Here is a 15,225-nt window from a genome sequence, read left to right as displayed (position 1 = left end):
CGTGTCCGACTCCCGTGGTCACCTTTTGGGGATGCTAACAGCCTCCGCTTTTCTCTCTAAACTGCTCTTTTGGCCTCTTGCAGTCCTTGAGCTCAGGCACAGTGGAGAACAGTGGGGGAGGAACAAAGAGAAGCCTGTCCTGCCCTCTCAGCTGGAATCTGAACATTGCATCCATTCCCACTCGGGACTCTGCACAGCCTCATGCCCTGTCCTCTCGCTCTGGGCTGAGCCCAGACACACCCACCCTGACGCGCCCTGCCAGCTCTGGGAACTCTGCAAAACCTCCTAAAGCAGCTGAAAAATCTCCTGTAATCTTGGTCTCTGAGCAGATGGCAGCCCCTGGCAAGCCTCCGGGGTCCCTGCTTGAACACCAGGCCTACTTACTGGCCACCATGACAAGACACTTCTCTATGACATCAATAAATCACATACAAATAGGGCAAGAGTAAGTTGATGGTGGGTCACAAGGAGGTGGCAACTGGAAGTTTATCAGATTTCCTCCTGGATCTAAGCTGTATTTGAAAAGCTACCCTCTGACCGGGTGGTGGTGGCACATACCTTTAATCCCAGCATTTGGAAGACGGAGGCATATGGATCTCTGTGAGTTCGAGGCCAGCCTGGTCTACAGAGCATGTTCCAGGATATCCAGGGCTACAAAGAGAAAACCTGTCTCAAAAAATAAAATAAAATAAAATGGAAGAGAGAAAGAAAGGAAGGAAGAAAATAAACAGTGTCCACAGAGAGCGTGGCATGAGCGAGTCAAGGGTCACGTGCTGGTAAGGGACATGCAGCTGGCCTGACTCATCTGCCTGGCACACAGAAATGCTCTGTGGATTCTGAAAACTTGTCTAAGGCTATGTATGACACTTCAGTCCCCAGTTTTGTTGGTTTTCCTGTTGTCATGCCCAGGCGAATGGAAAAACTGCCTCTACCAGTCCTGGCCTGTGGCTGGAGGTCAGCACACCTCCTCACCCCGTAAGAAATGCTGAGGGTACAGCTGGCTCTGCTGCTTGCTATCTCAGCAAGAACAGATCTTTGCACCGTTTAGAGGCAGAAAACACACCTTTCGTGAAGAGTCACTCCCTCCGTTGTATAAAGAAGAAGAAGACTTCTGTGTTTCTCTTTTCCCTCTGGCCGTCAGGAAACTCAAGGACAATAATAACTATTATAGCAGAGAAAGGTTTTTCAAGACAAATGCTTCATGACATATGAACAGGTGACATCATATTGAGTCTCTCATGAGATACAAGTGATGTCACATAGCTTGTGATAACAAAGAAAGATGGATTTATTAAGAGTGGTGACTCTCCAGAATGAACTTCATTAGGAGAGAGCCTCATCACCGTAGAGGCCGAATGACCAGACCTTGAAGTAAGAGAGCATTACCAGGGTGGGAGACGCAGCATGGCAGGCCTTAAAGGGAGAGAGACTTCCACTTAAAACCTGGGGAGATGTAATCCACCCTATAAACAAATGGAAAGAAAAAAAACCACATGATCATTTCATTAGATGCTGAAAAAGCCTTTGACAAAATCCAACATCCCTTCATGACAAAGGTCTTGAAGAGAGTAGGGATACTAAACATAATGAAGGCAATATACAGCAAGCCAACAGCCAACATGAAACTAAATGGAGAGAAACTCAAAGAAAATGATTCCACTAAAATCAGGAACAAGAAAAGGCTGTCCATTCTCTCTGTATCTATTCAACATAGTACTCAAAGTTCTAGCTATAGCGATAAGACAACAAAAAGAGATCAAGGGGATACAATTGGAAAAGAAGTCAGCCTTTCACTATTTGTTGATGATATGATAGTTTACATATGTGACCCCAAAAATTCTTCCAGAGAACTCTTACAACTGATTAAAACCTTCAGTAATATGATAGGATTTACTATTAACTCAAAAAAAAATCAGTAGCCCTCCTCTATACAGATGATAAATGGGCTGAGAAAGAAATCAGAGAAATATCACGCTTCACAAACAACATAAAGTATCTTGGGGTAACTTTAGCCAAACAAGTGAAAGACCTATACACAAGAACTTTAAGTCTTTGAATAACAAAATTAAAGAAGATATCAGAAAATGGAAATATCTCCATTGCTCTTGGATAGATAGGATTAACATAGTAAAAATGTCAATCTTTCTCAAAGCAATCAATCTACAGATTCAGTACAATTTCCATCAAAATTCTAGCAAAATTCTTCACAGACCTCAAAAGAACAATGTTCAACTTCATGTAGAAAAAAAAGGCAAAACAACCCAGAATATTCAAAACAATTCTGTACAACAAAGGAACTTTGGGAGCATCAGCATCCCTGACTTCAAGCTCTATTATAGAGCTACAGTAATGATAATAGTTTGATATTGGCATAAAAATAGACAGGTAGACCAATGGAATCAAATTGAAGACCCTGATATTAATCCACACACCTATGAACACTTGATTTTTGACCAAAAAAAAAAGAAACTAAAAATAGACAGTGGAAAAAAAAGAAAGCATCTACAGCAAATGGTGCTGGCATAGCTAGATATCAACATGTAGAAGAATGCAAATAGATCCATACCTATCACCATGCACAAAACTCAAGTCCAAATGAATCAAAGACCTCAATATAAATCCAACCACACTGAACCTCATAGAAGAGAAAGGGGGAAGTAGCCTTTAACATATCAGCACAGGAGACCACTTCCTAAATATATCAACAGTAGCACAGACACTGAAAGTAATAATTAATAAATGGGACCTCCTAAAACTGAAAAGTTTCTGTGAAGCAAAGGACATGGTCAACAAGACAAAATGACAGCCTACAGAATAGGAAAAGATCTTCACCAACCCCATACTTGACAGAGGTCTGGTCTCCAAAATATAGAAAGAACTCAAGAAACTTAATACCAAAATATCAAATAATCCAATTTTAAAATGGGGTCCGGATCTAAACAGAGAATTCTCAACAGAAGAAATTCAAATGGCCAAAAGACATTTAAGGAATTTGTCAAAATCATCAGGGAAATGCAAATCAAAGCAACTCTTAGATACCATCTTACACCTATCAGAATGACTAAGATCAAAAACATTGATGACAGCCTATGCTGGAGAGGATGTGGAGTAAGGGGAACACTCCTTCACTGCTGGTGGGAGAGCAGGCTTGTACAGCCATTTTGGAAATCAGTATGGTAATTGTTCAGAAAATTGGGAATCAATCTACCAAGACCCAGCAATACCTCTACTAGTGGGCTTATACCTAAAGGATCCACACTCATACCATAAGAACATTTGTTCAACTATGTTCATAGCAGCACTATTTGTAATAGCCAGAACCTAGAAACAACCTAGATGCTCCTCAACCGAAGAATGGATAAAGAAAATGTGGTACATTTACACAATGGAGTACTACTCAGCAAAAAAAAAAAAAAAAAAAAAAAAAAAAAAAAAAAAAAATTGCAGACAGATGGACAGAACTAAGAAAAAGCATCCTGAGTGAGGTAACCCAGACCCAGAAAGATGAACATGGTGTGTTCTCACTCATTAGTGGATATTAGACATAAAGCAAAGGATAACCAGACTACTGTCCACAATCCCAGAGAAGCCAGGTAACCAAGAGAACCCTAAGAGAAACATACATAGATCTGCCTAGGAAGGGGAAGCAGAAAGATCTTCTGAATAAATTGGGAGCATGGGAGGGAGGGGGAAGGGGAAGGGGAGAAGGGAGGAGGGAAGGGAAGCAGGGAGAAGAACAGAAAGGATCAGGAAGGTCAAGTTGGGAGGACAGAAAGGGAGAGCAAGGAAAGACATATCTTGATAGAAGGAACCATTATGGGATTAGCAAGAGACTCGGCGCTAGGGAAATTTCCAAGAATACACAAGGATGACCCCAGCTAAAACTCCAAGCAATGGGGGGAGGGGAGCTGAACTGGCCTTCCCCTGTAATCGGATTGAGGACTACCGTAACTGTCAAGCCTTCATCCAGTAACTGATGGAAACAGATGCAGAGATCCACAGCTAACCCCTAGGCCAAGCTCCCGGAGTTCAGTCCAAGACAGAGGAGTGATAATATGAGCAAAGTGGTCAAGACCATAACAAGGAAACCCACAGAAACAACTAACCCGAGTTAGTGGGAATTCACTGACTCAGGATTGACGGGCAGAATCTGCACAGGACCGAACTAGACCCCCTGAATGAAGGTGACAGTGGGTGGATTGGGCAGTTTATGAGGCCACTAGCGGTGGGTCCAGGATCTATCCCTAATACCTGGACTGGCTGTTTGGAGCCCATTTCCTATAGAGAGATACCTTGCTTAGCCTAGACACAGCAGGGAGGGCCTTAGTCAGGCGGCAACGCAGTGATGAAACAGACTTTGTTGACTCCCCATGGGAGGCCATATGCTTCCTGAGGACCAGATGGAGGGATGGGGTGAGGAGAAGGTGGGAGGAGCGGGGTGAGGGGAAGAAAGGAGAACTGGGATTGATACGTAAAATTTAAAAATAATAATAAAATATAAATATTCAAAGTTTTAAAAAAGAACCTGGAAAGGGCCAGGCTGTGGTGTCACACACCTTTAATCCCAGCACTCAAAAGGCAGAGGCAGGCAGATCCCAGAGAGTTTGAGGCCAGCCTAGTCTATAAAGCGAGTTCCAGGACAGCCAGGACTATTATACAGAGAAACCCCATCTCCAAAAACCACACACACAAAAAAAAATCAATCAACCAATCAATAAAACCTGAAAAGGATCTCCAGATCCTCTAAGAGAAAGAGTTTACCTGGGTGATGGTGGCGGCACGCCTTTAAGCCCAGCACTCAGGAAGCAGAGGCAGGTGGGTCTCTGTGAGTCAGAGTGCATCTTGACCTACAAAGTGAGTTCCAGGCCAGCCAAGTCTACAAGATGAGACCTTGTCTCTAAAAACCAAAGCAACAACAATAGCAAGAAAAATTGAAAGTATGTTCTCTACTAACTATACACTGGGGTTTTGTTTGTTTGTTTTGTTGTTGTTGAAACAGGGTCTCTTTCATATAGCCCAATTCGGCCTTGAACTCTTGACCCTCTTCCTCTACCTCTTCAAGTGCTGGGGTTTCAGGAGTAAACCATTATGCCCAGTTTATAGTGATTGAATGCAAAGCTCCGTGCACACGAGGCAAGTACTCTAGCAACAGAGCTACCCACGCCCCAGCCCATGTGCCATGTTCTTTGAACGGTCATAACACTGGAGATTTGTCCAACCATCGTGAGTTGAGGATCACTCGCATCTTCTTCTTGGGTACATGAGCAGATCAGTTGAAACCTTCATGGGCTCTTTCTGGAAAGAGCAGACGTGAGGAAACATTTATGTAACCAGGCCCACAATGAGAGTGGAAAGAGATCATGGTCTGAGACCAGAAGGCTTGATGAAGCCCCAGCCCACCGGCTGCAGAACACTTGGCGGTGGACATTGGACATAGGCAGCTGTTCTGGGGCTTGGCCACTTCAGAGCCTCTGACTGGAGCCCAGTCAGCATGCTCCTTGCCGCAAAGTCATGCTCATAGCCACGAATTTCACACTTCAGGCCCAAAGTGGCTCAAATTCTATTTCTAAGAGAGTCAGAAATGAGATTTTTAACAGGAAATCTCCTGACTTGCAAATGCTAGCAACCAATTGCATCTTTTCAAAACACTGGGAGTAAACCAGACTTGGCTACAGGCCACATGGGAGCCCAAGGCCCTCCACAGCTCAACTGGTCAAGCCCAGGCTACTCCCAAAGGGCCAGTTTGGTATGACTAGGTGGACAGATGAAGAGTTATAATATTCTTTCTGGTACCTGCCTTCAAAAAGGTACATGAAAGCAAGAATGGAAGGTGGTCAGAAGGACAGAGGTGTGGTCCAGGGGTAGAGACCTTTCCTAGTATGCACCAGACCCTAGGTTCCATCTCTAAAGCAGGAAAAAGAATCCTACAGGATCTGCCTGGTTCTAGAGATCCCGAGCCCTTATTCACTTTCTTGTAAAGGTGAGGAGCTCACGTTACCCTCTGTTACCTTCCCTTTCCTACCCAAGCTGGGGAGGCAGCTTTCTGCCCCAGAAGCCATCCCGCGGTTCCTGCTTGGAGATTTCCGATAACAGCTCTGCACTGAGCTTCTGGCCTTGGCTTCACACCTCTTGCCATTTAGATTAGCACCAAAAGAAAAATGTCACAAGTGACTTGTGAAACCTGACGCCTCAGGTGTCAGAAATTTGACCTGCAGGGAAGGAGTCTCCGAATACACAAGGGCCTGGCATTGCAGAAAAAACTGAGGCCACACGGGGCTGTGTTCTCAGTGACGGAACTGCCCCCATGATTTTGTGGGGTGATATGAAAAAAACACAGGAAGAACCCTACCCTCTGGGAGGTCCACATAGAACCCAGTCCCCTGCTGACCTCTCCACCATACCCTGCCTGCCAACAGGACATACTCAGACCCCTAACTCGCAGGTTCACCAAACTCTACAGATTGCCATCCACATACCCCACCCTCAGACTTCCAGACCCTAACCCAAGTGGCAATAAGTATGGGTGACCCTAAATGATCCTTCCATTCTGCAAGTTCGTTTCCTCTCTGTAAAATAATAACCTCATCCCTCTCCTTCCTTCATCCAGCATCCTTCCCCTTCCTCAGTCACCATCAGCATCCAACTACAGGATCAGTTCAGAGATGTCTGGCCAATCAGAGAACCCCAACCAGAGCTCACAGGCTTTAGGGGTCAATAAGAGCCTATCTTCTGAACCTTCTCACCTTTCAGTGACCTCCTCATGTTCCTCCTCTTTTTTTCTTGTCTTTGTTTCTAGAAGGGTCGTTATTGGGTACACGGGAAGGAAGTGATGGGTTAGGGACTCACTAAGAGCACTGCTTACTGAGATTTGCTCTTTGAAATCAAGGTGCTGGGACTGGAGAGATGACTCCGTCCTTAAGAGCACTTGCTGCTCTTGCAGAGTACCCAGATTTGGTTCCCAGCACCCACCTGGTGGTTCACAGCCTTTGAAACTCCAGTTTCAGGGGATAAGACAGCCTCTCCTGGCCTCTGCACACCCTACACACATGAGGTGTACATACATTACATGCATGCAAGCAAAACATGCCCACACATATAATTAAAGTAAATAATTTGTTTGTTCATTTGCTTTTCAAGACAGGGTTTCTCTGCACAGCCCTGGCTTCTTTGGAACTTGCTCCTCAGACTAGGCTGGCCTTGAACTCAAAATGATCTACCTGCCTCTGCTTCCCGAGTGCTGAGATTAAAGGTGAACAACACTACTGCCAAGCTTGGTAAATTTTTTTAAGACATCAAGGTGCTGAAAGTTGTATTAGCCTGGAATTGGGAACTGGAAAGAACACCTGGCAGCCATAGAGACCTGAAACCTATGCAAAAAGGAAGAGGAAGAAAGAAAGAAAGAAAAAAAAGAAAGAAAGAAAGAAAGAAAGAAAGAAAGAGAGAAAGAAAGAAAGAAAGAAAGAAAGAAAGATTGACTCAGGGATGGAGAGAGAGAGTCCTAGTGACACCGTGAAGTTCTAACGGCAGGAAAGCTGAGTCCCTCTCTTTCAGCCGTCCTGTTTGATCTCCACCTACTCCTGGAAGAGTCGTCAGTAGTGAGGAGACAGTTCTGGCCACTCCTTTGATGTGCAAAGGATGGTGGGAAATCTCTCAGAGCTGCTGAGTGAGACATAAGGTAGTGAAGGCCATCCTTAGAGACAGGGGAAGACGCAAGCTTTGCCAGAATGTGGCTTTGAGGTGTCTATCAAGTCTCACTCTAGAACCAGCTCTGCCAAACAGCTCATGCTGTCCCTGGGTCGGGTCTATGGATAAATAACAGCCCAGTGTCTCAAGTTGAAAGTGGCTTCTTTTCCACTCTGCCTCCCAAGACAGGGCACAAGGCCTAATCTGGGGTCAAGAGGTTGGGGCAGGGATGAGGTACAGATGGGCCCAAGGACAACCAGCAGGAGCCAGTTTTCCACCATGAAGATCAAACTCAATTTGTTGAGCTTGGAAGTAGGTACCTTTTACCCTCTGAGCCATTTCACCTGTTCAAGGTGAGCTTTTACTTTTTCAAGAGTTATTTATTTTACTTTTATGCATGTTTTGCCTAGATGGATGTATATGTATCATATGTAAGTCTGGTACCCTCAGAGTTCGGAAGAAAGTGTCAGAGTGCCTGAAACTGGTGTTACAGTTATGAGCCATACTGTGTAGGTGCTGGGAGCTGAACCCAGGTACTCTGCCAGTGGAACAAGTGCTCTTAATGAGCTATCTCTCCAGTCCCATTTCCTTAAAGTTTGTTTTGGTTTGGTTTGATATGGTTTGTTTTTTTTTGTTTTGTTTTGTTTTGTTTTGTTTTTTATGACAGGTTCTCCCTGTGTAGCCCCAGCTGCCCTGAAGCTTACAGATACCCACCTGCCTCTGCCTCCTGAGTGCTGGGATTAAAGGTGTGTGCCACCACTCCCAGCCCTAGATGGACTTTTTAATTAGAACACAGTCATCCAACTCAAGGCTGCATCCCCAGCCTCCCTTGCAGCTAAGATAGCCACGTGATTAAATATCAATCAGAGGAGATGAATGGATACCATTCATTGGAGCAAGCATCCCTTCAGGGAGCATCATCCAGCCCCTCATCTCCCTGCTGCTCAGGATGCATGGGAACCAGTTCACGCTGAGCAGATAACATCCCAGATGTGGTAAAGCAACCAAAGGAACCTCCAGTTCCTGAAAAGAAATGGCCACCAAATCAGCTCTGGACAGCCTCCTGCTTTAGGACCCTGTTGTTTGGCATTTTGGTAACTAATTTTATTTATTTATTTATTTATTTTGAGACAAGGTTTCCCTGTAGCTTTGGTGCCTGTTCTGAAACTAGCTCTTGTAGATCAGACTGGCCTTGAACTCCCAGAGATCCGCCTGCCTCTGCCTCCTGAGTGCTGGGATTAAAGGTGTGCGCCACCACCATCTGGCTAATTTTATCTGCTAGTCTGTCCTCTACTCCAGGGATTCCAGTTAACATGTTTGCTTAACTGCAGCTGGAGAGATGGCTCAAGCTCTCCCAGAGGACTCAAGTGTGACTCCCAACATCCATACTAGGTGGCCCACAACCACCTGTAACTCCAGCTCTAAGGAACCCGATGTACTCTTCTGGCCTTTGAGGGTACCTGCACACATGTGGCATACACATACAAAACACACATATAAATAAAAATAAATCTTTAAGAGTGTTTGATCATCCAGATATTTACTTTGTGTTTGTATGCACAGTATTATGTAGGGGTGTGTGTGTGTGTGTGTGTGTGTGTGTGTGTACATGTGTGCATATGGACCTGGTGGTCACCCTCATGGGCCATTCCTCAGAAGCTATCCACCTTGTTTGCTTTGTATATCTTTAAGAGTGTTTGCTCATCCAAGTATTTACTTTGTGTTTGTATGCACAGTTTTATGTAGGGGTGTATGTGTGTGTGTGTGTGTGTGTGTGTGTGTACATGTGTGCACATGGACCTGGTGGTCACCCTCATGGGCCATTCCTCAGAAGCTATCCACCTTGTTTGCTTTGTATGTGTGCATGGTGTGTGTGTGTGTGTGTGCAGCAGATGTGCACACCCATGCAAGCACATGTAGGGGCCTGAGATCAGCATCAGGTAGGTCAACAACCCTCTCTACCTTATTGTTTTTGAGAGAGGGCCTTTCACTGTATCTAGAGATAACTATTTCAGTGATGTTGGCTGGCCAGAAAGCCCCCAGGATTCACTTGCTCCCCCAACCTCCCCCACCCAGTGCTAGGGAGACAGATGCATGCCACTGTACCCAGATTTTACGTGGGTGCTGAGGACCCAAACTGAGGTCCTTATGCTTGCACAGCTTGAGGCCAACCTGGGCTCCATGAGACCCTGTTTAAAACTAAACAAAGCAAGGCAAGTTTGAGGATGTAAAATAAAACATTGTTATTATCCTGGTAGGAGAAACAGTTGATGCTGCTGGCTTCTCCTGGGTAGAAATTCCAGATGTTGGACATCTTCCTGCACTCACAGGACACTCCCCTGCCTCCAACCAACAGTGGTCCATGCTGTCGGCTGAGAATCTCTGCTCACCTTTCCTGAGGTTTGGTGTTCCCATCACCAGCGTGGGGACCACCAAGCTGTTGTGTTTTTCCCAAGTACCCAGATGGGCACGATCCTGCTTTTGAGAAAGAACAATCCTGCAGAGGGAGCCATGAAACCTTTATTAGATTTGAATAAATGAAGATGGAAGCCACAGCAGAAGAGAGAGATGAAGTCTGCCCATTTGTGCCACAAAGTCAAGTAATGAAGTCTCCATACAGGAGGAGCTTCCAGGGTGGACAGGCGAGGCTAGGCTCAGTCCCGGGAGTGCAGCATGGGACAGAGAGGGAGCATGGGCAGGGGCTCCTGTCGGCCACCTCAGCCTAGGGGAAGGGTGGAAGACTCCAGCAGAGGGAAGGCGCTGGAACCTGCTGTGGACAGTCCTCGCATTGCTGCATAGAGCTCACACCACGCCCACCACTACCAGGGCCCCCATTCTGTCTCTCTGACACACATAACTTCCCACCTACTAGTGCCTGCCCGCTGTCACACACACAGACACAGACACACACACACCCTTTCCAAAGTCCTGCCCTTCTGCACACCCCCACCATACGCTATCACTCATTCTGAGCCCACTGAGGTGGGCGGGGCTGGTCTGAACCAAGCTGGCATCATTCTGATGAAAGGCTTCTCCTGGGGCAGCTTTGAGGCCAGCCCGGCGGCACAGCTGCGAGGCAGAGGTGGGAGCTGAAAGCAACTGGGAATTCAGTGGGACAGTCATACCTGACTCCAGATGGAGGGGAAGAGGGCTGGACAGCACTTAAAGGCACTGAGGGCCAGTGGAGGTTGTCCCCAGAGCTAGGAAGGGAAGGCATGATTTTGAGCCCGGAGCAGCAAATAAAATAGATATTCGAGTGCCTGGTTTCTACACAAGGATCCTCCCTGAACAGCAAGGACCTCTACTGGGCTACAGATGCATGGATGGAAAGATCAAGGCGTTGTCCTCTGGCTCAGGCTTCTGGACCTCCAAAAGCCAGGTTGTCCCGCACCATCAGCGTCTTACGGAGATCACGGTCCACCAGGGGGCGCTTCATGCGCCACTTGTGCGCCTCCTGCAGGCCAGGCTCGAAATAGTAGATGCAAGCTCCAAAGCCCACCAGGATGAGGACGGAGATGACCAGGTAGACAGGCACGAACCAGTCCAGGAAGTGCGGCATCGCGGCGGCTTTGGCTGCCAAGACACAATCATGAGGACACGAGAAGGCTCCTTGGTAGTACCCACCCTGAGAGAGACCCGAGAACCTTCCAGCATCTTATTACAGATGGGGAGACGACTGCCTAGGGTAGTGGGAGACTGCACCTGACCAAGACGTCAGGGTGACTCAGGAGCCTTCCCACGGGCACCGTGCTGTGTCCCCTTCACATGAGAACACTCAGCTCCTACTCATTCGTCAAGAAAGATTTATAGCTGCGCTGGCTCCAGAGTCTGGGCCGTTGTACAAGTTGCCTAAGTCTGGGCCGCCGCTTCCTGGGATGGAAGGGGAAACTAGTCCAACCCCAGCACAGGTCATGGTGAGCATTCACTAATCCTTGTGGGTGCGCAAAGCACTCTCTGCAAGAGGACAGGTGGGGAGGAACCTTCTGGTCTCCCCACACCCTGAGGCCTGGCTGAACCCTGTCTTCTGTGGCTTGCTGACACCCCGCCCACCCACTCACACATGCAATGATGACTGGGCCCACAGCTATATCAGGCAAAGTGTGGCCTGGTGAAAATACGGTGTTCAAACACCCATCCCCAGGGCACCCGGCCTGGTATCAATAGCGCCTGCACAGCCCAGTTTTGTAATTATCAGGCCACGGTCGCTAGCACCATATAACTTGGGTAAGATCAGAGCGTATTTGGCTGTAAATGGGAATGACAGCTCCTGAGTGGTAGGGTTCTGGGGCTGCTAAGTGGGTCAGTGTATGTAAGATTTCCCATACCCATGCCTGCCGTGTATAGGTGCTACAATGTTGTTTTTATACTCTGACCTTCAGCTGCCTTATCTGAAAAAAGAAATAAAAATAGGCCTCAGTTTCTAAGAACATTGTAAATTAAACATTTTATTTATCATGTATGTGTGTGTGCGAGTGCATGTTCATGTATGTATTCAAACATGTGCACATGCATGTGCACACATGTGAAGGTAGGAGGTAATTCTCAGTTGTTGAATCAATCCATATGGGTCCCAGAGATTAAACTCAGGTTGTCAGGCAAAACAGAAAGTGACTCCAACTGCTGAGCCATCTCACCAGTCCCATTTAAAAAAGAAAAGAGAAGAAAGGAAAAAAGAAAGGTTTTAGCGTGGTATGGTGGTGCACACCTATAATCCCAGCACTCCAGAGGCAGAGGTAGGCAAATCTCTGAGTTTGAGGACAGCCTGGTCTACAGAGGGAGTTTCAGGACAGCCAGGACTACATAGAGAAACCCTGTCTCAAAAAAAGGGGGGAGGGGATGGCTAGGTGGTCGTGGTACCAGTCCTCGGGAGGCAGAGACAGGAGGATCTCTGTGAGTTCAAGGCCAGCCTGGTCAACAGAGTGAGTTCCAGGACAGACTCCAAAGCAACACAGAGAAACCCTGTCTCGAAAACCAAAAATAAATAAATAAATAAAATAAAATTTTGAGGGGCTGGAGAGATAGCTCAGTGGTTAAGAGCATTGCCTGCTCTTCCAGAGGTCCTGAGTTCAATTCCCGGCAACCACATGGTGGCTCACAACCATCTGTAATGAGGTCTGGTGCCCTCTTCTGGCCTGCAGACATACACACAGACAGAATATTGTATACATAATAAATAAATGAATATTTAAAAAAATTTTGAAACAGGATCTCATATAGTCCAGCCTCAAATTCACTATGTAGTTGACAATAACCCTGAACTTCTGATCCTCCTGCCTTCACTCCCCCCCCAGTGCTGGGATTACAAGAGTTTGACACTATGCCTGGTTGACGCAGTGCTGGGGATCAAATCCAGGGCTTCACATAGCCATCTCAGCCAGACAACTGTTGCTTTGAATGAGCCACAGAAGGAGAAAGCAGGAACATGGACGGGAACATGTAAAGTATTGCACAAAAGTCATGTGAACCCAGACTGCTTAGACTCTGTCCTGGTGGTGCCTTGGATAAGAATGGTCCCCACAGGCGCCTATGTTACGACACTTGGTCCCCAGTTGGTGGAACTGTCTGGGAAGGATTAGGAGGTGTGGCCTTGTTGGAGAGGGTGTGGCCTTGTTGGAGGGGGTGTGTCATTAGAGATGAACTTTGAGTTTTCAAAAGCTAATCCCAATTATCTCACTCGTGGTCTCTCTGTCTCTGCTTCTCTCTCTCTCTCTCTGCCTCCTGCTTGTGGATAAAAATGGGAGCCTTCGGCTGTTCCCGCCATCACACCTTTATTCCACCATCATGAGCTCTGGCCCTCTGAAACCATAAACCCAGCTTACTCTCCGAGTTTCCTTGCTGGTGGTATTTGTCACAGCAATAGAAAAGAAACAAATGCAACCACCATCTGTGCTCCGCCCAGCCTCCCTACCTCAAGTCCCATGCTGTGCACTGTCATGGAACCCAGTGCCAGTCACCTGCTGCTGTGCAGTCCCCACCTTCACGGCTGCTTTAGTCTTCCTTAGTTCTCTGCATTCTTAATTATTGGGCAAACTTCCATTTATATTTCAAAAGTCCCTTTCCATCGCTTTCTTCAGGGACGGAAAGATGCAGGGTCCATTTACCTCACCCCTAAACCTTCCTTAGGTCTAGGAAAGCATGGTCTGAGGACCCCCCTTCTGCATACCCGGCAGAGTCCAGCATTTTCACAGGCTTAGCCAGGGCGTATTGGCTGGGTGTCACTGTCTGTAGACAGAGGACCAAACAGACACCTAGACAAGGCACTTTGCAAAGGATTGCTCAACTGAGAAGTGGCAGAACTCATTCCCAGTGATGACCTGAGAGGCTCGAGTCCTCTGCGACAGGAAGAAACTTCCCAAGCGTGAGGACGTGAGCCACCTTGGCTTCTGGTGGTGAGCGGGACAGGGAGGTGGACAGAATCACCTCCAGAGCAAGGTGAAGAGAAACACCATTATTCTGACCTCTAAACTCCAGTTCCTCCTGTGTCCCCTAGTCCCAGGTGACCTGTCACCTTCAGAGAGAGAGAGAGATGCTGCTTCCTGGTCATGTGTCTACCTGTCTCTCCCCTTCCCCAGGTTTTCCATTGGCTGTTCTGAAATACAGCCAACAACTAAAGGTGCCCTATTTCTGGAGGGACTTATTTAAGGGCAGTCATTGTCTTGAGTCAGGACTTAGAGCAGCAGAGGTGGAGACGGTGCAGGGCTGAGCCCCCTCCTACACCGTCCTTTCTGGAGAGCCAAATAAAGCATTCAGAATTGCTGGGTGGGGAGGCTGTGGTGGGAGGGAGAGAGAGGGGCCCCAGGACAGAACAAAACTTTGGTCTGAAAATGACAGTCTGGGGCAAAGCGGTATCTATCTATTTCACTTGCAGACGTTGGGGGTCCCCTGCCTTTCCAATACTCTAGACAAAAATCCATGCATTCTAGGGCAGCAGAGGACTCCTAGCCCTTTTCCTGATTTCTCAGGGGACTGATACAAATGAAAGGGAAAACACCCACAATCTCTCTCTATGACCTTGGACCACCCCTCACCCTCTACAGGCTGCAGGGTTCCCACTCGCAATGGCAGGATGGGGATGAGGGTTGCCAGACAATCGCTAAGAATATAGCCAAGACTGTTTCAGCCCCGGTTCTGCCTGGGACGGTGTGACAGAGCCCCGCTCCCTGTCCCCAAGCCACTAGCTACACTCAGTGTCCCCAGCATGCCTGCAGACTCACCTCATACCCGTAGACGCCTGGTCTGTCTGCAGTCTCTGCACAGAGCGTGCTGCCTCAGCCTGAGCCGCTCAGGGTTGGCCTGTAGACTCAGTCGCAGCTGCTGTCCCCAGAGACACTGCCATCTGTGGCCGCTGTGCTAGCTAGAGGCAGGGAGGGACAGGTCAATACTCCCAAGGGAGAAGGAGCTTCTCTGGTCTGGAGTCTCTGAGTCGGCCAAAAGGCAACAGTCCTGAGCCGGCTTGGCACCCTGGTACCTCTCCTTACCGTCAAAGACCCTTCCCTCTGCACCCCGACATTCAGGATGGCAGGAGGTGGGACCTGTCTCAGC

At 47.4% G+C, this 15,225-nt stretch overlaps 1 protein-coding gene across 2 annotated transcripts; it reads right to left on the bottom strand.

Annotated features, from left to right (window-relative positions):
- Positions 1 to 10,185: 10,185 nt before the first annotated feature.
- Positions 10,186 to 15,225, bottom strand: Smim45 (small integral membrane protein 45). Of its 2 annotated transcripts, none has more exons than XM_048445056.3 (2): positions 14,898 to 15,225; positions 10,186 to 11,256 (listed from the first exon to the last, which is right to left on the bottom strand). In XM_048445056.3, the coding sequence occupies exon 2, from the start codon at positions 11,240 to 11,242 to the stop codon at positions 11,036 to 11,038; it is 207 nt and encodes a 68-aa protein (XP_048301013.2). In that variant the 5' UTR covers positions 11,243 to 11,256; positions 14,898 to 15,225; the 3' UTR covers positions 10,186 to 11,035. The 2 variants fall into 2 exon arrangements, with proteins under 2 accessions (XP_048301013.2, XP_085534595.1); XM_085678469.2 differs by lacking the exon at positions 14,898 to 15,225 and adding an exon at positions 12,009 to 12,599.

The sequence above is a fragment of the Myodes glareolus genome, chromosome 19 (assembly GCF_982192425.1).
Source record: "Myodes glareolus chromosome 19, mMyoGla1.1, whole genome shotgun sequence".
Classification (NCBI taxonomy): domain Eukaryota; kingdom Metazoa; phylum Chordata; class Mammalia; order Rodentia; family Cricetidae; genus Myodes; species Myodes glareolus.
The sequence above is the reverse complement of the archived record's forward strand: the minus strand, read 5'-3'. Positions and strand labels throughout refer to the sequence as shown.